General features: G+C 44.3%; 1 protein-coding gene across 3 annotated transcripts in view; it reads right to left on the reverse strand.

Moving 5' to 3' along the window:
- Nucleotides 1–7,282: 7,282 nt before the first annotated feature.
- The window catches only part of LEKR1 (leucine, glutamate and lysine rich 1), a 67,894-nt gene continuing 50,809 nt past the window's right edge, over nt 7,283–24,367 (reverse strand). For 2 of the 3 annotated variants that reach the window (XM_072868562.1, XM_072868563.1), the window contains 7 exons: nt 22,904–22,985; nt 20,919–20,996; nt 20,434–20,637; nt 18,755–18,848; nt 13,272–13,424; nt 11,969–12,268; nt 7,283–9,251 (listed from right to left, as the gene is read on the reverse strand). In XM_072868562.1, coding sequence (XP_072724663.1) covers nt 8,838–9,251; nt 11,969–12,268; nt 13,272–13,424; nt 18,755–18,848; nt 20,434–20,637; nt 20,919–20,996; nt 22,904–22,985 — 1,325 coding nt within the window. In that variant the 3' untranslated portion in view covers nt 7,283–8,837. Of the gene's footprint in view, nt 9,252–9,959; nt 10,203–11,968; nt 12,269–13,271; nt 13,425–18,754; nt 18,849–20,433; nt 20,638–20,918; nt 20,997–22,903; nt 22,986–24,367 lie in introns of all 3 variants that reach the window. The other variant, XR_012043531.1, reaches the window with a different exon arrangement.

Raw genomic sequence — 24,367 nt, forward strand, 5'->3', positions numbered from 1 at the left:
CAAACGTATGCCTGCCACGCTTTCTGACCTAGCTGCTTAATTATCGTCTTTTGTACTTTGTCCAAAAGTTGTTTGCATCATTAAAGACCTTTTACACACCACTGACTGCAGCTGGCTTTCTTCGTCTGCACAGCAATCGAGTTCTTATTTATACCAAATTGTTCTTTAACTCTTACATCAAGGAATTCAGAGGCTTTGAAGCACTTCCAGCAGTAGCCAGCGGATGCCGGGGCATCGCCACGAGGGCTCGTGCCTGCAGCAGGCTCCGGCCGCATCTGCTCTCACCGCTGCACCGACCACATGCAACGCCCTGCGGCGTGGCCACGGCCAACACAGGCTTCCAGCACCGAGTCACACATGGTATCGTGTTCCTGCCCCAGGAGAGCTTAAGATTTCCACAAATAAGAAAACGAAAAGTGAAACTTTCCAGATTTGCTGCAGTGAAATCCTGTATGTTTCAACTTTTGGTTTGAATTCCAACCTCTTTCGTTTTCACCACGATCGGATTTTACCATAAGTCACTTCCCAATCGAATTCCAAACTGAATAAAATAAATACAAATTTAACATTCAGTAGTGTCAAAACAGGGTATTCCATCAACTTGAAAAACATTCAATGTCTTTTTGGAAACAGGAGGCTCCCCAAAACAAACCATTTTCTGTAAATGTGTGGGTTTGAGGAACCAGCAAAACCAGGTTTGATAGGCTAAACCAGCTCTGTGTCATCACTTGTATGTTCCTGACATTTGGAAATCCATTGCTTTTTAGGAGATGATACAAAAATCTACACAGCTTTCAGAACAGCCAGCATCGCTCCACACCCTATTAAACGAACAAGCGCAGGTAACAGGAGAGTAAGAAACAGATGGCACCCGCAGCGTGATTTGGGACTGCTCTTTTATCCTCTAGTATGGGAGATTATGACTCACACAAAGAGAAGAGTTAAATTTGATTTTTGAAGAGGCTGGTGCAGCGCTCAGACCCGAGACAGTGACATTTTCTGGTGCAATCAGACAAGCTTCACAGCTGGAACGGCTTCTGCGTTAGCACATCCATTTTGATCCTAATTTCGTTTAGCGTGTGACGGCAAAGAGAGGATAAATGAAAGAGTAAGTAGAATATCTGTTTGTTCGTGACCTGTGGCAATGGGGCTGTGCTGGCACAAGCAGACAAACCCTTGCACAGGGGTGACAAGGAACCGCCTTCGTTGCTCTCCGTGTGCCGTCGTTCAGCGCTGCCCCGCACACGGATCAGCACCGCGTTTCAAAGCGCCCTGCAGAGCTGAGCGAGGCGAATACACAGCAGTTCCGTGGTCTGACAGGCCGACAGCGTAAAACCGACAATTTGCGGACTACGCAGGCGGTGGTCACGTACAAACCCACCGTAAAAAGGCAAAGAACGAAGGCAATGTGCAATCCACACCCTAATAACGTCCAAGTCTGATAATGACATGATTCTGCTAGCCCGCCAGCCTTTTCTGCTCCGCTCTCCGTTTTAATATGTGGCTACGGAGTGATGTACCCACAGCCACAGCCCCGCGCGTGGCCGGGGTGGGGAGGCGTGCGGGGCTCGTCCCACCGCAGCTCGGTGCTCCCTCCAAGCTCTTCTCCACCTCTCTTGGACACCTGAGCCTTTATTCCAGCTCAGCCTGGCCTCCCTGCCTTAGCTCCCAGCTGCCTGCCCACTCCTGCTTTCATTCTTCAAACCCTCGTTGTGCCAAGCCCCGAGAAGTTTGCTGCTCCAGAGCAAACCCTCGCGTCCCTGCAGAGAGCTGCGAGGTACCGAAGGCAGCTCACGCTTCCCCGCCACGGAGCCCAGCAGCTTGGGAGTCACTTCTTGGACACAGCAATTGACAGCGAGAAGCCTCTTTAAAGCTTTCTTCAGAGACGTGAAACTGCCTTCGTATCGAACGCATCCCCGAAGCCTACTTCAGCGGAGGACAAGAGCCGCGGAGCACACCGAAAGGGCTTTCCGTCTCACAAAAGCTATGGGGATGAGGTATAACACGCATTGCAGACGCGTTTTATCTTAATACTTTTTAAAAGCAGAGTTTTTTTGAAGTCCTAAATATTGTTTTACGGACTTTTCCACGTGAAGGACTGTCCATTTAAACTGGTGTAAAGCAAGTCGTAGCAGGCTGGTGTGATCGACATTACCCAGTTAAGGTCAAGGTGCCAGGGGAGCGCTGACGGAGCTGTACCTGCGTTCGCTGCACGGTTGTAACGCAATGAGCTCCGCTTCGGTAGAACAGAAGGTGTTCCTTTGGGAGGCCTCGCAGCGACCGGCCCTTGGCTTACTGGGAAGAAATAGAGTCACGTCCTGGCACTGACCTTAATTCCCCAGTCATTCACGGCTCCAGATGGAAAACTGCAAGGAGGGAATGTTTGTTGCGCGGTTGTTTCAGAAGATAGAGGGTATCTCTGGAGAGACAAGCAAAAATAATCTGCGGGAGCTGGCCGTGCTTGCTTGGAAGATTTTTTTTTAATTATTATCTGGGAATAGTTCACAGTGCAATGCCAGATGCTCATATTTTCCATCACACAAATTATATTTCCGGTGTTAAAATCCCTTCAACATTAATCTTTTGCAGTATCCTTTTTATTATCCTATCAAAATTAATTTTGTACTATGCTTTGAGGATGAAAAAAACCCCCCACATAAGTGCTAAGCATATTTGGTTACATTGTTTCACGCCATTACAGTTGCATATGGAGTTTGTTCTTTCTTCAGCAGAATACCCTTAACCACCTATAACAATTAAAGATGAAATCAAACATCAAATCTTCATTATGTAAATAAGTCCCCATTTTAAATAACCAAAAATAAAGATGTGTGGGTTTTGTCTGAGAAAGGAAATTTCCCCAATTTCTTTCTTCTGCTCTTTCTTTTGTATTAAAAATGCCCAGTGCGTCCGCAGCATACTGCAGGCTTTAAAGGAAACCAGTTCTAAAATGCTGGGAGCCAAATCAAGAATTTAAAGCAAAGAATATCTCGCAGCACAACTGGTTCTTTAAATGAAAAGAAAGACAGTCTATCTTTTTTCTGATTAACACATTTTAATGATATGAGGCATTGGGTCTGGCTCCAGTTTCTATTTTCATATACTTTTAATGCTGCTAAGATACTGAGATGCTTTTTTTTCTGAAGTCTAATTTCTTCCTTCATGGAAAAACTCCATATGCAAGCCACAGGCTGGGATCCCAGATCATACACACCAACTCAGTTAAAGATCTATTTATCATTTTTAATACATGAGGCACATCACTGCTTTATTTTGTAATATCCCATTACGAATAAAAGTTTCATACATATGGCAAGCACTTATTTCTAGGATACATATGGCAAGCACTTTGATACATATGGCAAGCAATAATTTCATCTCCTGTCAAAGGAGCGGCAAGACAGCTCCATGTCACCAGATGTCATGGATTCCGCACTATTATCTGTGGAGAAATCTGGGGCAACTTTTAGCGGAAAAGCGATGACCCACAACGAGGTACGTAGACTGACTGCTTTAAATCCGACTGCTGCTCCAGCGAGTGACCTGGGACAGGGAGCGTGTCTGGGAGAGCCCCGGCTCTCCTGCCCAAGCTTCCCGTGAGCTGGATACGAGCCATTCTTGTCCAACAGCCATCCATTTGCATTCGTGACATGTGCTTGAAACAACACGCCTGGCTCTTGCTGTACCTACCGTGGGCTCTGATGCTCATCAACACTTGAGGTAGGCTTGGCTTTCCCAAGGCAGCCCATGGACTCTACATGCTGGGGGCTTCCAATGCTGCCCAAGAACTCAGCTCCCTGATCTGCTGTGTTCCTGCAGAGCCCAGGCTCCATGTAGGGACTTGATCAGTCTTTCCTGTTCATTTCTGCTCCTCTCCCAGAGTCAACCAGCAAGTTCCTCCTGAGCTGAAGCCAAGGCACAGCTCTGAGCACGGCTTGCACCAAGGACTGTCCCCAGAAGAGCTCCTGTCCCGCTGTCCTGCAGGATGTCCCCTGCTCAAAGCTTTCCCGCTCTAGACTATATTGGCCATGTCCATCTGGTTTTACCTCCCGGGATACAAGAAGAGGACAACCCCTATATTGCAGTTGTCTCAAAATTGCTCACTCGTTCTGCTACGGCAGCCAAGCACCACTGCGGACATACGCTGCTTGTGTAAGGCCTGCAAGCCAGAAACTCCATCTTCAGCTTCTCTCCTTTGCACCTTCTGCCGGGACGGGGGCAGAGCAAAGGCCTGGCCTGAGGCCGGGGAGCTCTCCCCGGTGAACACAGAATGGGACAGCAGCTTAAAAGGAGCATTCAGAAAGCACATGCAGAAGTTTGAGGCATCCCAAAAGGACTCTTCCGTTGCGTTGTATGCCAGAAACGCTGTGACGGCTTCGCTTGCCCTGTCCTACCTTGGCTTCGGGTAGCGCCCCGAACCTCCCCTCCCATCACACACAGATACATGCGCTTTCCCCATCAATAGCGATGGGTCTGCACTCAAGAGAGAGGTGGCCAAACCACAAATGATGTTTGATGCTCACATGAAGCCTTCTCTAAAGCATCAGAGCAGTATTACTGACTCCTACGTTCATGCCCAGAGGAATCGGGGTTGGCACGGTGGGCAGGCTGGAGAGGGCAAGCGTGGGGCAGTGCTGGCCGGCACAGCCCGCGACACCCAGCTCGGCCTCGCCAGGGCCTCGCCGGACGCCGACCCCGCCACGGTCTCCCCTTCCCATCCACAAAGCCACGAGCGTGATGGCAGTCCCCTCGCAGCTTGCACCCAGGCACTTCGGCTTCCTCCCAACGCTCACACTGTGCTCAGCCACTGCGTGTAAACTCTCTCCGGTTAATAGTAGGACACTAAAGATTTGAAACTGCTCTGGAAGTGAAGACTACTGGATAAAAAGACATGGATAAATTTGGTGATAACACAGTATGTTAGCGCATTGGGTATCCCAGTATGCAAACCGGCAGCCTGCTAGCGGGATTAATACTTTATGGAAAGATTTAGGACTGTACAAGCTACTATTCTCGATCGAGCAACAATATCAGCTCTGTCAAGGAAGAAAACAGAAGCCTTTGCATTAGGCAAGAACAAGACAACCCGTTGCCATGGGACGTTTTCTTGTAACCTTGAGAAGTGAAAGGATGGCTTACTGCCCACAGCCAGCGGGTCAGGATCCCACAGAGGCAGATTTGTTTCAAGCTTGGAGATTTTTTTAGTATTCCCTTGTGCCATGAGTCCTAGAGTGCAAGGTCCCGCATACGAAAAACCCATTCATAACCGATACCGCTTCTACAAGACGCATTGCCTCCAGGAAGTTTTATTTCCTGAAAATGTGGTGATATAATTAGGTGTCTACATTCTTCGCGGTACTTTCTGCTAGTACGTTTCATCCCATTACAAGAAATACTCTGTAAACTTTCCTTGACTATGTGAAATTAATTTAATTGTTTTTAAAAGCTGGTAAAAAAAGGTTTCCTGGCATTTATATATTTTGCTTATTGCTTAGCAGCGGGAGTGCCAGGTTTCTGTGAGGGAGGGGAAATAAGGGAAATATTTGTTCTCGACTTGGTTTGGATCCATGATTTATACACTCCCTCATGCTAGGAACATTATTTCTGTGACTGCTCTCGTTATTTTACGTGTTATTCCTTTCTTTACAATTTACGACCACACAGTCAGTCTTCACTACTGCTGCTGCTACAGGACATAAACACCAAAGCGGTGGACAAGAGCCCAGATTTTAAATCTGACCGGTCTGCACGGCACGAGGGGCGGAACGGCCGCGACACCATGGAACTGGGGATATGCTCTATTGCCGACGGGAAGAACTACGCGGGGACAGGCTGCTTTCCACACCTGCGCTCTGGCTTTGCTTTCAGCACAGCGACGTTACTGCGCAGTGGTGATCTCCAGCCAGAACGGTCCGCAGGTACTCGTCCCACCTCTTCTCCGACATAAACATTCCAGTGTTGAACTCCAGATTACAACATCGGCTACCGCAGGGTTCACCGTGATGCCTGTTCCGTGGCTATACACGGGCGTAAAGTTATGTAATAGCACTTACTGGATTTACATAATTTAAAAATTCTCGTAAGACTGTGAAATACAACTGAAGTTCATCTAAAATTTTATGAAAAATCTACATAATAGAGCCCTGGGGCTCATCATTTTAAGAACTGCCTCAGTGAAAATCTCCTTCTTCGGCACAGGAAGACTCTGGGTGGACAGCGGAATAACAATTTTCAAGCTCGAAGAAGTCAGGACCTTTCCTAAACCCAAAAAAGAAAATCCGCATCACCAGCGACCCAAGACGGGGACCACCCAGCCATCCTCCAAACAGGCTGTCGGGAGTGCCCCACATCCCTTTCTTTCTGCATTTGTGGGCCTACTGAAAAATGGATTTCGTGAGGCTTGCGTTTCAGTGGAATTGCTTTCACCATCTTTGACGTTTCCAATTTTCAACATCTTTAAGAAAAATACGAGTAACTGAGCAAAGTCAGCAGGTCCCCTCGACAGTTCCCACTGCTTCCCAGGTCTCTTGGTTGTGCCTAAGACCCACCGGCGCCTTTGCCCAATTAACTGGTCGATTGGCATCGAGCACAAGCCCGTTTTAGTGAAACTAGGCAAGCCTCCACTGAGCCCAGGGAGGGCAGCCTAGCAGTACGTGCTCGGGTGGGAAGCTACGGCCGGGCTCTTCTGCATGGGGGAAGGCAAGCTGGCCTCGCTCACGGCAGCCATCAGGCCTCCTCTTGAGCCAAAGCCGAGGAAAGCCGCAAGCTGAACTGTCAGGCTCAGACCTCCCCCGAGCTGAGTCTACGCTCTCCTGGAGACAGGATTTGTGTTTGATTCTAACGCTAACCCCCAATCCGCTGATTTTTGTTAACAGTTTCTTTGAGGTCAGTGCATAAAAGACGGTCAGGTTCACGTCCATTCAATCTGCCAACCGACTGCAGAGTGCCCACGCCACCTCTATGCAGCAGCAGCTACCAGAGGAACTTGTATCATACTGATTTTTTGTTGCTTTTGGAATTCGTGAATAGCGGATTTTTTGAGCTTTTGGATAAACTCTGCTACCACAGAAATCAGGTAAGGCTTATCGATGGTTTCAGTGGGAACAGAAGGTGACTAAGACAAAGTGCATTTTCAAATCCAGCCCCAGGTGCTAAATCTACAACGGTCGTTTCTTCCACTGATTTTATTGAATAAAATTCATTCCCTGTTATGCCACTGGATGCAACAAAGCTACAAAGCTTTTTTAATTTTCTCCAGCATTGAAGACATGGCCCACTGCTGTCATTTTGTCACACATAGGACTATCTCATCACTCAGAAATAACGAGAAGGTCAAGGTTCATGGTGCAATTATAAATGTATTTGGGTTTACAAGTAAAGTGTCCTGTGAAGAAGCAACTCCATGACTCGGAGTGAAGAGCAAGCCCAGTCCCCAAACTTAAACAGGAGCAGGCAATTGCAGTCATCCAGCTGTTTGTACGCACACTCTGAGAGTCTCCAAAACGTTCCCCTCTAACTTACCTCCCATGAAGTTCCAGTCCGAGTCAGAGCTGATGGTCTCAGAAGAACAGCGGTCTTTCACGAGAGGGACTTGCGGGGCTCTGGGGGCACAGCAGGTCTGAACCACCCCAGTGCCGGGGCTCGCACCCCTGCGCTGCCGTCCTGGCCCGGGAGCTCAGCCCCAGCTCCTGCCCTGGCCCCAGCCCTTGCCTGAGCTGGGTCTACGTGGTAGGTCTACCTCTGCCCAGGGGACTTGCCAGGCTGCTCCATCACCTCTCCTTGTCTGATGACCGCTGAGCTGTTGCCGGAACCTGTTACTATCACCAAACTGGCCCTGTTTGGGCTTATCTGACCAAAACCCGTGAGTATCTGGTGATATAGCAAGCAAAACCTCACACTGTGTCCGTGTTGCCCATCGCTGTTTCACTTAGCCCACCCGGTGCCCCCAATGACAAACCCAACAGCAGACCTGCCTTGTGCGAAGAGCAGCTACTTCTGCAGCGTCTGCACGCCAACAGAGACAACCAAGACTTGTCTGGGCTCTTTATGCTCCAAAACAAAGCACGGTTCCACGTATCAAGCAGTAAAACTAAAAATATTGATCCTCCTGTGCAATAATTTTATAGAGAACTCCAGCGTGTCTACTTTGAAGCTAAAAATCGTGCTTAACGTAAAGACGCTTCTGATGAAATTCAAGAGGCAACCATCTTTTGGACAAAATGCATTAAGTCTGCAACTCCTCGTTAATTAGCGCAGCTTGAAGACTCGCACACAGATGAAGCTATGTCCCTGCCAATGGCTAGTCTACTGAGCGCACGGATTTGCCACATATTCGTGCTGAGTGATATATGCTCCACAGCTAACGAGTCTCACTGACCTACGCATAATTATTTGCAAATATAACACTGTTGCATTAAATAATGGCAAACATCTGATTCTAACTGAACAAATCACATTTTTACACCAGAAACGAGCAATTAAGTTACATGGGAGAACAGACAAAATAGGAAAATTCCAACAAAGTGGTTAGGAAAAACAGTATTTGAAATTGGCAATTATTTTAATTACACCTATTGAAGATTTGCTCCTCTTGGAGAGGTCATATTTTTCCTTTTTTACTTTTCTCGTCTTGAAATGTAGATAGCATTTAACTACATTGATATGCAAAGGACAAAGAAACATTATCGCATCAAAAAGATGTAAAAGTTTAACTTAAAATTAAGTTGTAGAAATGCATGAATTGCATCGGCTAAGATCTGACCCCAGGGGTCCACAAGCAAATGGTCATCTGATGCACTGGCATGGCTTCCCATGTGCTACGCACGCGTGCGTAGCTGTCAGAGCTGACTCAGTTGTCGTCTTATAACTGCAGCGATCCTGCTCCTGGGCTCGTTCAGCGAAGCCGCCCTTCCTCTTGGAGGATGCGGTGGGGTTAGAGCCGGCAAGCCCACACTGCCGCTGCTGTTACGCTTACTGGAGGTGGGTGCCTTAGCAGCTCTTGAAATACCAAACTGTCCGGAGAGATTGATTTCCTTCCCAGCGCTGGGGCTTGTGCGGCTTTTCTGCCCGTAATCAGCGAGCAGGGCAGCAGAGGAGGTTAGGCTGCCCTGAGTCAGGGAACACGGCGATAACGGGAAGTTTCCACTGAGCTTTTTTAGTTCCAGTACTTGTTCCCTGGCTTGAGTCAAAGCTGCAGTCAGCTCATAGCGTTCCTCACACTCTCTGCGCACCGTTTCCTGGAGAAGAGTGTTCTGCAAACAGAAACAAACACTGGCTTTACAAAATGCCGTTAGTCAAAAAGTGTGCCCATTAAACTCCTCGGGCTTAAGGCAGGGGTGGCCGGAGGGTACTGATGCATACACACCCTTCAGTATCTCCCCATATTTTGGTTTCTCTGAAAGTCACTCAAAGGACACACATCAGCATTTACACACCCTTCATTCCCTCTGAAGACAGTGGAAAATATAAGGTAAGTTATCAGAAGTTACTTTTGATCTCCTGCCCATCCTCCAGCTAGGGGGAAACTGGGAACGCTGCTCCTGGAAAGGAAAAAGCAACGTGCAGAGGCTGGGTATTACCGCGCCACTTCGTTATGTTAAGATGTTCCAGAAGTTATCCTCCTCTGTAGTTTAAATAATCATGCACTGATTTTTTGTGAAGGCATTCTTTATTGATTATTATTTCCCAAATAATGGGGATAAGTGATTTTCAGTCTAGTGGTTTTCACAAACTTTGCGCTGTGATTACTGATATCTAAATTGGGAGCGACTGGTACTGGGCCTTGAGCAGACAACTGAAACTGCTTCCGTATTACAGAAGTCCCCAGGTTAGCATATTATGTAGAAGTTATTTGTGACGCTAATTTTCCTGGTTTCCAGCTGAAACAAAACGTAAATAAAACACAAGGGGCAACACCACTAAACTGATTCATAAAAGTCAGAACTACTGAAAGTACTAACACAAGCAGAAAATATCCACGTTTTTGTTCTTCTAAGCAAGCAATTGTTGCTGACACCAGGAGGTCCATCAGAATGGAAGGGAAGCAGCCACCAAGGCAGTCTCCAACACAGCGAGTGATGATCGAGTCAAACGGAGAACACTCTGAGTCATGCACAACCTCATCGCCCGGGCACTAACATTTCTGTGTAAACCTCTTCAGTGCTAGAAGTATGAGCCATAAGCCGGGTCAGATCAGAGATCACCTTGAAATGAGGACAAACATTTGTAGTTGAAAGTCTCTATGTGATTATGACAGTGGGTGTATCGAGGGAAGAAAATGGGTAAGAAAGATCATCTCAATAGCACTATTTTGATGTTCTGAAGAGCGAATACTGGTGTCAGTAAAGTCAGAGCACAGAAGTGTGTTCCCACTAAAGTGGAAGGTGGTAAGCTCTGTTTAGCCAAGAAGAGGTTACTAAAACTATTAAATTTTTGCCTGTGTGTTCCCATCAAAACTTGAGAAATGATGGAAAAATGAAAAGTCCTTTGTTGACCAATTTTTTTAGATTTTAAAATTTTACTTTGGTCAAAGCATCTGTAGTGGATGTAGAGTGGAAACACAGAAGTTCTGCTCAGGCTGTCTAACCTCTGTGCCGACTGCAAGCGAAGGAGCTGTTGGAGAAGGAACGTAACTACACGCAGAGGTAGAAGTGGGAGAGACGTAAATATCCAAAGTAACTTACTCTCTGAATACCTAACTCTGCAGACAACTTAATGAAAGAAAGTTAGACATTACTTTCCCTGCCACTCGGATGGTGACTGATAGTCCATGAAATTATTTGGGAAGCGTTACCTGCAAATCTGCGGCAGTATCCTGGTGCAAAGTTTACCTTAAAACCAGTTTCAATTTTCAACCGCTCTTATCTCCTCATTTCCTACTATAACGATATTAGAGGAGGAACTCTGCTTCAGAGTGGGGAAAACTAAGAACATAAGCAGAGCTGGTGGAATCTCACGATTGAGGATCGCAGCGTGTTCCTGACTCTGCTGAAGCTCCTGACCAATACTTGAAGAGCGCGTGTCTTTCCAAGAGCCTTTGCCATAGGTACAGGACAGAACGACTGCCAACATCATTCTGATTTCACTAACACAGTGTTTCTGAACCTTTTTCAAGGAAGAAATAAATATCAACCCAAGCCCTAATTCATTTTGAAGAGTTTTATTTTCACTGGTTACCAATTTTTTTCTGCCGCTTAATTACTTTGGACATTCCAGTCTAATCTTATCTCCAGTCCCTGACTTCACTGTTTTCACATTTCTCGTCGAGCAGTACAGCGCTCTCTCCTCCCTTCCCCTTATACTCCCAACATTCAGCAAATGCTTGTCATAAGAATATCCATCAGTCAAACTTCTCTTCGCATTTGATTAATTGTTATGCATTCCTGTGCTAGGGAAAGTGGATTTACTGGTGGGAGGTGGGATACATCCCCGTTAGCACGGCAGGACGCACACACGCTCCCACACTAAAAGATGCAATCTCTGCCCCAGCAGCCGTTCAGAACAGGGCCGTGCCCACTCTTGTTCCTATTGACAGTATGAAGGTTTTCCTTAGAAATGATTTCCAAACTAAGTAAGATTACTGGGAGGATTGCTGCTGTCCTGTTCAAAGGATGAGAAATGTCCATGTCTTCTACTTTAAAAACATGAAGAACGCTTTATTGTTTACTCATGTTTATGTAGCATGATGTGAGGCTCGAGACTAAGAAATAAATGTCTTGCAGGACCTGAAAAAGTTAGATCTTTTTAAAAGAAACCACTAGTTTAAGTGCTTTCTGAATTAAAAATGTTACATATTTTGTGGTCCGTTGTATTTATGACATCATGATGGACCTGTTGTCTAAATCTTTTCATTTCAATGGTTTTTAAACCAGTACGTATCAGGGTCTGAAATATAGATGTTTTGAATTATTTTAGAAATCACATGTCTCTAAGTAAAAATAGCAAGGCATTTCCTCGGTCATGTTCCTACCTCCTCTTGAACTTGACTCAAATTGTGAATCAGCTGTGTCCTCTCCTGGGTTAATTTTTCCAGTTCATCTGACTTGTGTTTAATTTCTTTCCTCATATTATCCACAAATGATTCATTATTGTTCTTTTCCATTGTCAGCTGAAATTCAAGCTCAGTAATTAGTCTTTTAAGGCTCTGAATTTCTTTTTCCTTATCTTCATCTTTCTCTGCAAGTTTGATCTGGGCATCTTGTAGCTTCTTTTCAAGAATTTCTGTCTCCATCCTTAAGCTATTGGTGGCACTGGATATTAATCCTGGTATCTGCATTGGATTAGACAAAAATTGCATTAGTCTACATTCAGTGGATATCTTTAGATATGTAGAATTAAGTATCAGACAAACGTTGACTTCAGGAAAAAAAATACAAATGCAAACATACAGGTCCTCAGAGACCAAGAAAAAATGCTTTGAATTTACATAATACCCTTAAAGGATATCAGAGAGCTGTAAATTAATCGAAACTCACCCAGAAGAGAGAGATTAATTAGTGTGTCCAAGATCAAACAGAGAAATAGAGGTAAAAATGGGAAAACTTAACTTGTTTACAGCACGCCAGTATTTCTGCAGGGTTTAAAATCATAGTCAAATATTGGTAAAGTGTACTAAGTCAAACTGTTATTTTTAGCTCTTTGAAACACTGTGTGATGTAACGGATTTTAAACGACAATATAATGTCATAAAATTTCTTTGATTTTTCCAGAATTCTTGAGAAATGTGTCAAATCTTTTGAAAACTAAGGTTCTAGGTACAATTTCCAATTTCTATATAAAACTTCAAAACCTGCAGGGCTGGGTAGCTGGGAATAGCCAACCGCGTGTGATGCGACCGCCCGTACAGACAAGCAAGCAGTTAACTGGGCCTGGGCCGTACCCCATCGCAGCTGAATTAATCTGGGGAGGGGAAAAACGGTGTGGATGGTTTTGTGACAACTTGTCATAGTCGGAAACAGTCCAAGGCTTTTAAAAAAATGATGATGTCAGTTTAAAAATAATTAACAACGACAGTCTATGGACATAGATGAACTCTGGGTAGAGAAAATGCGAGAAAAAGAACTTCCACACCATTTAACTTTAACTAGAAGACTTACTTTTTAGCCTGTTCTGTTAAAAAAAGAAACACACGCCATGCACTAAGACTGGGAAAAAAATATCGTATCATCTAGATACAGGACTACACATAAAGAAGATTTTATTCCTTCACATACTATTTCTCCGAAGTTTACATTCTCTACTGCCACAAAGCTTGTCTCTTGAGTGTTACACACCTTCTTCTGGAGCTCTTCGTGATCTCTCTGATATTTTGTGATTAGTTCTTGCTGTTTTTGTCTCTCAATGTCTAGTTCCACTCTCGCTTCTTCCCTGACTTTAAGAATTGCTTCTTTGTGTCGTGCTTCACCTTTAGCCAGATCCATTTCCATCTAGGGAACAAGTGTTTTTTAACAATACGTAGCGACTTATCTTAAAATATTTTTCACATTCCACACTGCCATGAATGAAGCGATGGGAAAGTCGGCAGGGTGAGATTTTGCACGCTGAACAAACACAAAATGATTGCAACCGTTGGAGCCTGGCGAGGGAAAGCTCCCGCTTCCGCTGGCTCACGGCGGCACGGAGGGCTCCTGCTCCGCAGCGCAGCAGGGCCGAGTCACGCCGGCAGCCCCGGGAAGATGCCTCACAAGCCCCATGGCGTCTCAAGTGGTGCCAGATGCCTAAATTTAGGCAGCTGAACTTCACGCTAAATCACTACGAAAACACTAAATTACAAAATCCTTAGCCGGTTCTTCAAAGAGATGACTGTTTTGCTGCAAGCATTTGGTCTGGAGGTAAAACTCAGCTCGTTATTATTTTCAAATGCAGCAAAACGATACCTTTCACAGCAAATGACATCTACGGTGCCAAAAAGAGGCCAAAAGCTCAATATTAAAACATAAAGATGTTAACTCTTTCTTATAAAATCATATTTTATTCATGCTCTGCCACTCAGCCTTGTCACTGAATGGCAACTTACCATATAAAATGGGTCTGCTCCCAGGGACCACCCGCAGATGACACACACTCCACGCGTCCTATCTTGCAATTTCAAAGCGCAGTGCACGTTAGCACCGCGTGCCTATTTTAGCACCTGTCCCCCCTCCCCTAAATCTGTTGTAATGACCAGAAATCTAGGGGAAGGAGCCATGGAGGAACCTCCACAGAACCTCTCAGCAAGGCATCAGCGGGATGCCTGCCTCTCCCAGCATCGCCCGGTGCCGACGGCACACGGCCACTGTGCTGGCCCCATCGCCACGTCGAGGGTGGAGGGAGCGGCGAGGCTGGAGGCCAGCAAGGAGCAGCTCCAGCTCGTTTTCGGGTCCAGAGAACACCGCGCTGCTGGTGTGCATGTGGGACAAGCTCTGGACAAAAAGGGGGCGAAACGCAAGTCAAAGAGTTGCAAATTCTGGGTAAAATATCCCAGTCCTTAAGGCAGCTCACATACGTAATGTCATAAATTCAAATCTGAAAATTCAGCCATCATTTCCTGAAAATAAAAGCCTGGATTCTGGAGGAAATACTGAAGGCTGTATTTTGAAAAATATTTTTCCTAAACCAGGATGCTAATACTGTATTTCTGCAGGCTGAATTCTAATGGACTTAGTTGTAGCACGCTGAAAGAATATGAAAGGCTCATTAAACATGCACAACGCTAGCCTAATTACTTAAAATTATTAAAAGCAGAAAAGCCCAGAATGAGCTTAATTACAATTATCTAATTTCACACACTAATTATGAGCAAAAGTATAACAAATCCCCCTGACTCTTTCTGGGGAAAAGATAAACGGGAGATATTTTCATTATTTTTTAAAATCAAAATATACCCAATTCTGGGCATGGTATAGGCACAAATCCCCCACTAAGGTTTAGCTTAAAACCGGTATATTTGTAAGATCTTCAAAGTAGACTATTATTATTATTGTTGTTATTATTATTATTATAGATATATCTTCTACATTATGAGATATGGGAGTTAGGATTCTCATCGTAGAAAAACAAATGTATTAACGCTACATATTATTATAGAAGCAGGTCATATGTTGGAGGCTACTTGATTACAAAGACTGAAAAAATAAAGGCACTATAAAAAACTGAGCTCATTTTGCAGATTATACAAGAATTTCTCCCATTTAACACTCGAAGCTAAGAAAGCTGATAACCAGAACAGGAAATACAATGGCAGTTGATCTTCAAAGAAAGCATCATGGCTACTAATTGCTTTAAAACCACTTACATGCCCCTCATTAATTAATACTTCAAAAATCCATAAAACAAACGTTGACATCAATCTTAAAATCTTTTGTAAAAGAGATTTTTTTGTTGTTCCATTAAAACAATTTAAGGTTTATCTGTATTTTAAATAGAAAACTGGAACACTTCATACTTATGCAATGGCACACTGACCCAAGAAAAAGATAACTTTGTCACTTTGTCATATTTCTGATTCTTTTGTCCGATGAGAACATTTTTAGAGCACTTGCCGTTCGCTGCATTTTAATGGCCGTGAGAGCAAAGCTGTAATTGCTCTCCCTCACTAGTAGCAGTCTTTCTCTTCTTTTAATGCCAGGTCGAACAATACGTTGTGATTATGCAGACAGTGTGACCTCATTCTAAAATGATATCCTGCGACAGAGCGGTTAAGAAGTTTTAAAAGAAATGTAACTGAGCTAATAGCGAGTAGTCCAAAAATTTTCCCGAGACTAAATAAAGCTTTCAGACACTTATCACGTACCAAAGCGAAAAAGAAAAAGACAGTAATTTTAGTCACCAATTATGTAAGGCTTAGATCAGAAAAGGCAGAGTTATTGTTCAACACTATTTTCAATTTTTCCTTCACAGATTCTTTTTTTTTTAATTTCTTATATTCAGTTTGGGGTTTTTTTGGGCTCACGTGTAAAAGTTGCAGATTAAAACACAGTTTACAAGCTCACAGTTGTTGGTAAGCTACAGTAAACAGCTTTCCAAATCCCACTGGAAGAGACTGGCAGCGGGACTCTCAAATCCCAGTTAGAGTCTCCAGCTCAGAACTTCACAGCCTGACCCAAAGCTACAAGCAAAAGCGATCTGCCCCGCAGAGCAGAGCCAGAGGTCCCGACGCCCGAGATCGGCGATGCCAGAGATCGCCGTTACGAGGCTGCTCAAAGCCCGGTATAAACGAGGAGCTGCGGCATTGCCACGTTCCAACCAGCTGTGCAATCAGCTAAGAAACCTATCCACTTAGCACATACAGCGGGCATACACGTTTATTTCTTAAATCAGCTGAAATTATTTTTCCGCAGAAGACCCCAAACCCAAGTACGTACTAAAAGACGACCAACAAGTTATCACCTAACTTCGTGGAATGTAGTAATACCCATTAAAGATGCAGGCAGTGGTGGGAAACCCTTCTAACGAGAGAACAGCCGTTACCAGGAGCTCGTGCTTGTGCAACGCGTACAGACCGGCACGGCTGCGGCGAGGTGCTGAGGGCGGGTGCGCAGCTGGGTGTGCCGCCCCGCGTCTGAGCTGTTTTCATAACCATGCGCCCTACGCCCACGGACCGGACTAGACCTACTCTCCTTCCCACTCTGTTCCCCAACCAAGCCGGTTACCCCCCGAATTCGGGGTGTCCTCCTGGCTGTATTTCAACCATCCTTCTCATCTGTAGCCTTTACTTAACTTCTTTTTTCCTTCACTCCATTAAGTAAAGGAACAATGGGCACGTATAAAGGAGCGTGCCTGTATGGAAGGTGTCTCATTCTGCCTCCCACCTTCCCCTTCCTCCTCGCTGTGAAAGGAACCATGGTCCAATTACCAAAAAAGCCTAGGTGGGAAGGTGTATGAAAGTGGCTTTGCAGCCTTTTGTAAGAGTCAAGGAATAAAATAACAAAGGATGGGTCATTTCACGGAGAAGCCAAGTCGCAGGAGTGTCAAGTCTTTTCAAATGAAATACAGAGGTATTTTCACAGTAAATTTCACTGAAGTCTTTATTTTCCTACTGCTCTGATTTGAAGGGAAGGGAAGTAAAAAACCCAGCAGAGTCCTTAGCAGGAGTCTGTTTGGCAGAGATGTGACTGCCCGAGAGGAGCTGGCGATGCTAGAGGTCAGCAGGAAGAGCAGAGGCCTTTCGCACCCTGGAGGTCCGTTCTAGCTCCGGGACTTCCACTGTGCAACTCCTTCAGCTCTTTTTTATCGTGAGGACCCCCAGCTCGAGTGAATGGACGAGCCACGTGCCTTCTTTCTGCTACCACGTCTCCCTTCCCAGTTCCCCAGTCTAACCACGCTCTTCCACCGACCCACCGTGCTCCTCGGCCCCTCCCCAGCCCCCCGCCGCAGCCGACAGCCAGCGCTACCTACCTTCTGCCGAGGTCCCCCGCTGCGATCAGCTGCGTGCTCCCCGAGCCGATACCCACCTCCCACTGAGCCGTCTGCTCAGCCCGTGGGCACGCAGAGCTGCCAGGTCAGGCAGAACAAGGTGCCTCTCAACCACGCGGCAGGGAGACTGCGTGGAGGGGCACGCGTACCCCGAACCCCAGGCTGCACAAGCTTCCCTGCGGCCCCAGGCTGAAAGCAATGCTTATGCCAAGTACTTCAGATCTTGAGCTAGATGACGCTGCTAATTTGGGGGTGTCATTTTTCTCTCCACACATGTGGGGACTTTTCCTGACACCAGTGGGAACTACAGATTCGTATCAAACAACAACAAATTTCATGTTCACAGAGGACTTGGAAAGGATAAAACTGTCCTGCTACCTCTTCATTTGCCTATTGCCGTGAGTGACAGAATCATCCCGGGGATGGCACGAACACGTATCCTGCGTTCGCAGCTGCCGTAAGTACCAGGCAGGATATCCACACACCTCTCGCCCTCCTCGTCAGCTGTATGGGTAACAACTCCGCTGCCTTCTGCTATTCAACAGCTCCCGATAGCTCCAGAATCACTGCGTTACAACAGCTTGTTTGTTTAGCTCTGCTTTGGTTTGCAAATCCCTGTCTTCTGAGGAAAGGACGGTTTTGCTCATCTGCTTATTATTTATTTTATAGATTTGTTTTACAAACAGCGATCTTCAGTTTCAGTTCACCTAACCTGTGAGCAGGAAGGCTCTGTGTTCTCTCCATCTTGTCAACAGTGCACAACCTTGTTTTTACTGGGAAACTACTTCAATATTAAATATATGCTTTCCTATGCTTCTCTGTCAAAGGTGTCAGGAAACAAACCCAGGCACTGATGCGCTGCGCCGTGCAGAACTGTGGTTCAGGGTCTATAACCTGGACTGCTGCACACAGAACAGGGTGGGCTCTGCGTGTTCACCTCCTTGGAGCTCGTGTAGGACAACGGCCCGTGAGACCGGGCTTTTCCTGCTCCTGCAGAGCACATGGGGAAAGCACAGAGCTTGGAAGATCAGAGGTTCAGTGGGCTCAGTCCTGCTCCTCACACCCAGGCTTTCAGGGGACTGCCCTCCTAACACAGGCACTTTGCAAATACCCCGAAGCCTGGGAAGTCTGGATCAAACCATCTGCCAAGTCTGTAAACGCTCATACTAAATACCTTCTGCGTTCAGTTCCAGCCCGTGTAGACAGATCACCCATTAAAACCTCCTGTACAAAGAATACTATTGACATGTTTGCACTCGAGGAGATAGGTATCTGGCTTACTGTACTCACTCGTGACAGCTGACTACAACTGAAAAAAATAAAGAAGAAATCGAAAGGGTGCCAACTGCACATCCAGTATTACCTTCTCCCTCCAGTTATCTTCATTCCGCATCTTCTGTCTTAATGTTTCCTGCAGCTGCTCTGTTCTGTTCTGATGAGAAATCAGCATTAACTCCCTAGAAACCACAAAAACTCGTATGTAAACACGTGCTCTGCCCAGATTGGTGCTATGCCATTTTCTTGCAATTAAGTCCTTTGTGGCAAAGGCTCGTCTTTTCCTCTTTGGTTAGTATTCTGTGCAATAAGCCCAGCAATCCTGCCTGGAGCCCGGAGGCACAGCAGTAATCACTGCTTAGCATTTGCATAATGCCAGCACATGCTTTATGAATTTTATGTTTTAAAGAAAATACTATAGTTGATCTTTCTTCCACACACACTTACTTAAACCTCAAATATTTTTAATATTTCTCAAGTTAAATTTTGAAGAACACGGAAAAACTGTTATAATATTCAAAACAGAAATTGTTGTATTTAATGAACTTGGAATATTACTATCATTAATTAAAAATTGTAACAGGTTTTGAATTAAAACCACCGAGTGCTTTCTATTGTTGGAGTTACTGTTTGTTATGTGAGGCTTGTAGAGCAAAAGCCCTGGAGAGTTTAAATTCTTGTAACTTAGATTATTAGCAATGTACCACCTGGAACAGCTCACGTATCTGGGGTTTAAGTAGAAGGGAAATATTCTTAAATTAACATGTAATATCTTTTCATGCAAGTACTAAAGTACAGGGAATATTCAAACCCTTTAAATGTGAAAATAGCTTAATGCCTCTTGGTGTACATCACTCAAAAAACGCGTGTCTTCTCCAAAAGCCGCTTCTCTGAATGCATTTCCCATTGTACACAAATCAAACCAATAACGTGCTGCCATGTCTTAAGTAAGGGACAGCACTTTCTATTTTGCCAATGAAAGACAAGCTAATTTATCAATAACTGCAAATTTGCTCGCGGGAAGTTGTCCATACACTTCACCAAATACTTCACCAAATACTGGACCATATCCAATGACCTGGCATATTGCAATATTTATAGCACTGTGACGGTTTGCAAGTCGCTAATAACTTAAGTTACAAGAATTTAAATTCTCCAGGGCTTTAGCCCTACGACCCTCACATAACAAATAGCAGCTATATAACAACTGCAATAAATGGGTGTTTTGATTAAGCTTGAGCTGAAGCCCTGGACTGCAAAGCAAGGACTTTTTTCTCCCCCCTCCTTTTTTTTTAATAGGCTTTTTTCTTTTTCTCTTTTTCATTGAAGTTTTGTCTATAGTGTGACGATTCAAAAAAATCCACCCAATGAATTCCAAGATTTCAGGCTATGAGCTCAGGGCTGCCAAGGCTTTCAGAGTTTTGCCCTCGAAGCAGGAGATGAGAGAGGGCAGTGGCAGGGCAGGACTGTCCTGAGCACACAGGCAAGGCAGCGACTTCAGAACACGCAGCTGGGACCAGCCGGTCTCCCCCAGTCTGCCCAGTGCCATAGCCACACTCCTCGTTCTGCTGCCTCTCCCCTCGCACCCCGACCGGCACAAACCACCTCGGGGGCTTTACAGAATCTACCTGTCCTTTCGGTAGCAGCTGGAGAGGTTGAGGAGCTGGCAGAGGAGGAGCGTTTTATTTTAAAGAGATTTCCAAAAAGCCAATCTCGGCTGAACGTACGGCCACAGGAGATTGCCCGCGGGGACTCAGCGCCGATTACCTTTCTTGTTTCAACATCACCACCTCTTCCTCTGCTTGTCTAAGAAGAGCTTTAAGAGCTTCCAGCTCACTTTCTGATCGACCGGTTCTTCTTTTTAGATCTTCTTCTTTCCTTTCTCTCTCTGCCACCTCTTCCTGTAAATGTTTGCAGACTTTTTGGCAAATTAGAAGGGATTCTTCCTTTTCCTTGAGCTCTTTCGTAAGTCTACAGATGAAATAAAAAAGTATCAGCATCATAGTTACTAGATTCTTATTTACGGACAGATACTAAATAGACAGAAATTATTTGTACCTGGAAAATAAAATATCAGACAAAAAGCTATATCTTCTTTATGAAGTTAAATCTAGTGATGTGAACACAAAACCAGAAACTAAAACCAGAAAAAAAATATTGTATAAAAGCTGCATTAAAACCATAAAATAAATTTTTTGCTCTCACTGCTCAGAAATCTATGTTATGTTATGACACATAATTTCAGCATTTACCTTGACTCAGAAATTCCATTTTCGTATTTCATTTTTTTCAGTTCATTTTGACAGACATCAAGTTCTGTTGATTTCACCCTAAGAAAACATTAAAAAAATGTATATTTGTCCAAAGAAAGGGTAGCCTTTACTCATGCAGTAACCTGAACATCAGGTTTCTTGACATATTATCTGACTTGCATTTTCTATTTTAGTTAAAAGGCAGACAACAAAAAGTTCTGTTAGTTCTAGCTAACATTTTTAAGCAATTGGAAGTTACACTTCCAGTGTAATCTCAGCTTAACCTAGGATCACAACAAGTTTAATGCTGCGAACACGGAAGTGAAATCTTGCAACACTGAAGAAAGTTTCAAGTAAGATATGAATAAAAAAGAACAAATAACAATTTAGTAGGTAAGAGGGCTGGAAACATTACACGTTTCTTGTCATTATGTCATCATTTCACCAATTAATAACCATGGTTAAGCTTCATATTTACATTTAAACAGATATAGAATATGTTGTTTTATTAAATTGTACCCATACTACACTGAATTTTTAATATTACATTTGGAAACCCTTTACTGTTTATTTAACTGTGTTCATGAAATCTTTTTTTCATACTCAATACTTGTATTATTATTAAAATACTTTGTTGCTAAGCATTCCAAATATTTGCAACTTCATTATGATCAGACCCTCTGAATATAGGAACTGAAACCGGAAAGTACACATCACAAAAGAATGAATCCTTGTTTAAATTTCAGAAAACCACACAAAAAGACCAACGACAGCTGGTCTCGAGATTGGCAGTACTACTTCATTACTCTTGAGCTTAATATTTGAAACAGTAATTTTTATTTTCAGTAGTGGATTATAAAGTGTTATAAAGTCAATTATAAAGTGCTGCTGTTTCTGAATGATTTGCTACGCTATATGCAAGCAACGAGGATTTTAAATACAGGGAAGCATTCAGATCCCAGACCCCACAGCTTTTAGAGGTGACAACACAGGTCCCACTGAGCACCGCTGTGTCTGGACGGGACCCTGGACACGGGGCGGCCCAATTTGGGTCGCCTGACCCAATTTTGGGTGCCCAATACAGCCCCCACGAAAGTCAACGGGTGGCAGCCTCGGGGCACGGGCAACATGGCAACTCTGCTGCACGGCCCTTGCTTGGCCGTTAAAACATTAACCCCGGAGAACAGTACGCAGCAGCACAGCAACATTTAACAAGAGGCGCATCTTTTTTCGTATTTCCTCAAGTGTTGATCGAGGACTTATTTCTGCTCTCCCCTTGCCGGGGCTGGCAGGCACTGCTGCGGGCACCGCTCCTTTCGGGTGGGCTGGAGACGGAGCAAGCCGAGATATTCACTCCGTGTGAGCGCTCTCTTTTCAGTCATCGTGCTTCAGTTAGCTCCGACAAGTAGTTGATGACGTTCCATTTTTGCTCTCTTGATTTAGGTTTTGCATACTCTTACTTGAAACACAGTAAAATTTCAAACCGCAATAGCATTACTGGTGGAATGGGGGGAATTACATGGGGAAAAGTCACAGCAAATTTACATGGCAGGGGGATAAAAAAAGAAATCATAGTCACTGATTAAATACTAAAGTTTCTGATTAGCTGTATTGCACCCTTCCCTCCATCTCAAACCTATGATGTGAAATACTACTTTCCACATACATTTTTAGTCCAGAAGTTACGTGGATTTCACAAAATTTACCCTACAGTTGTGTGTTAAACGAAGTGTCGGACTGAGCTGACTTCACCCTCCTCTTTGCTGTAGCATTAAACACAGCTGGCCAAGAAAGCCCTGCTGCCACTGACGGCCAGGCTCACTCAGGGGGTTAGAAATACAGGCCGATTAATATGAAGATAAAATATTTTCTCTGTTGGTCATAACCTTCTCAAATCATCCCGACAAGCAGTGCTCTCTGAAAAAGAGTGGTCTGTTCTAGCTTCATGCGCAGTGGCAAAACAATCAAGCAAACAGAAATCTTACATTAACAGCTTTTTGTAGTGGTCCATCTCGGCTGTTACTTTCTGCAGCTTCAGTCCAATTGTCTCTACTTGATTTGTTAAATCTGAAAACAAAAATATGGGTTTCATGTCTGTGTTTACACTAAAATAATTCCCTTTTATACATATTGTGTTTTATTTGCGTCTCAGACATGTAGCTCCTCACTCCCACCTCAAACCGGCAAAGCACATCGTGACAGCACTGCCTCTGAACTACGCAAAATGTGGTGATGTAGTGCTTTCCACCATCTGTGAAAAGTACAGCTTTATCATTTGTAATATTTGAATTGATTTCTCACTGCGTACAAACCGTATAAGCCGGTTGTTTATATTTTCTTAGGAACACCAAATTCCTTTTATTGAAAAGGTTGGAACGCTGTTGCACCGCTGTAGACTTCAGTTCAGAGCAGCCTTCCAATTCCTATTCATACACCAGCAGAGACTGGCTTTATAGCAAGAAGCTGTATTTTGTGTGCTTGGGTTTTTTTATCCTACCAGGAAGCACCAAATTCAACTAAATGTAAATCCGAAATGCTTTCAGTCATACACTTTGTACGTGATGCTGAGACCAGAAGCATGCAGGAGGGTGGACCTGAAAACAACCTGCTAAGGCTACTTCATATAAAACATCGATACTGACTTAATGGTGCTATATATTTTGTCTTAGACTCTCTTAGCTAAACTTTCAGAACACATCATCTATCCATTTCAATCAGCCATTGCCTTTTTTCCGGTATATATCCCAGTTCTTTTCATCTGTACAATCAGTTTAATTATCCACTTGGATAATTTAATTTTCCACTTGGAAAAAAACCTGCCAAAGAAAATACTGAGCAAAGATAAAAGAACTGTTAAATACCACTCCTTCTGCACAGTCTCATGGAAATGAAAAGTGACAAATTCACTCCCAGCAGACAATGTAACGCTTTTGATTTATTAGCTTTCAGCCCTCCAAGTAAGCCGGGTCTCTTCGAACACGGCTTTGCAGGACAGCCGGCCAGCCGGCAGTTTGCACTGGCAGCACAGCACCCAAGCATTTTGTCGCACGCGGGTTACGAGCACGTGCTGTGCGAAAATACAGGCTGGCGAGAACAGAACAAACGTCCTCACCATTTGCAGCTAAATCTGTTTGTTTGTTTGCTTACGGCTGCAAACTAATTTTAAAAGCTTACTTAAAGTCCCTTAGGGACACCTATTAGACCATTTTATCTCAAAGAACATAATAACAAATAATTCAAACTTTGCAACCTTCTTAAACCGTTATATATCAAAGAAATCTAATCTAGTTTTGCGTGGCATAATATTATCCATTTTTTGTTTAAATCCTAAGCATAGTCATAACTTCAAGATTTGAAGCCCTATAAACTGACGTAACGGCACGTACCTTAATCGGATTCTCATCTTAATGGACATATCTAAATACGCTCATGCACAAGGAGAGCTGGCT

The sequence above is a fragment of the Ciconia boyciana genome, chromosome 7, assembly GCF_034638445.1.
Source record: "Ciconia boyciana chromosome 7, ASM3463844v1, whole genome shotgun sequence".
In the NCBI taxonomy this organism is placed as follows: Eukaryota; Metazoa; Chordata; class Aves; order Ciconiiformes; family Ciconiidae; genus Ciconia; species Ciconia boyciana.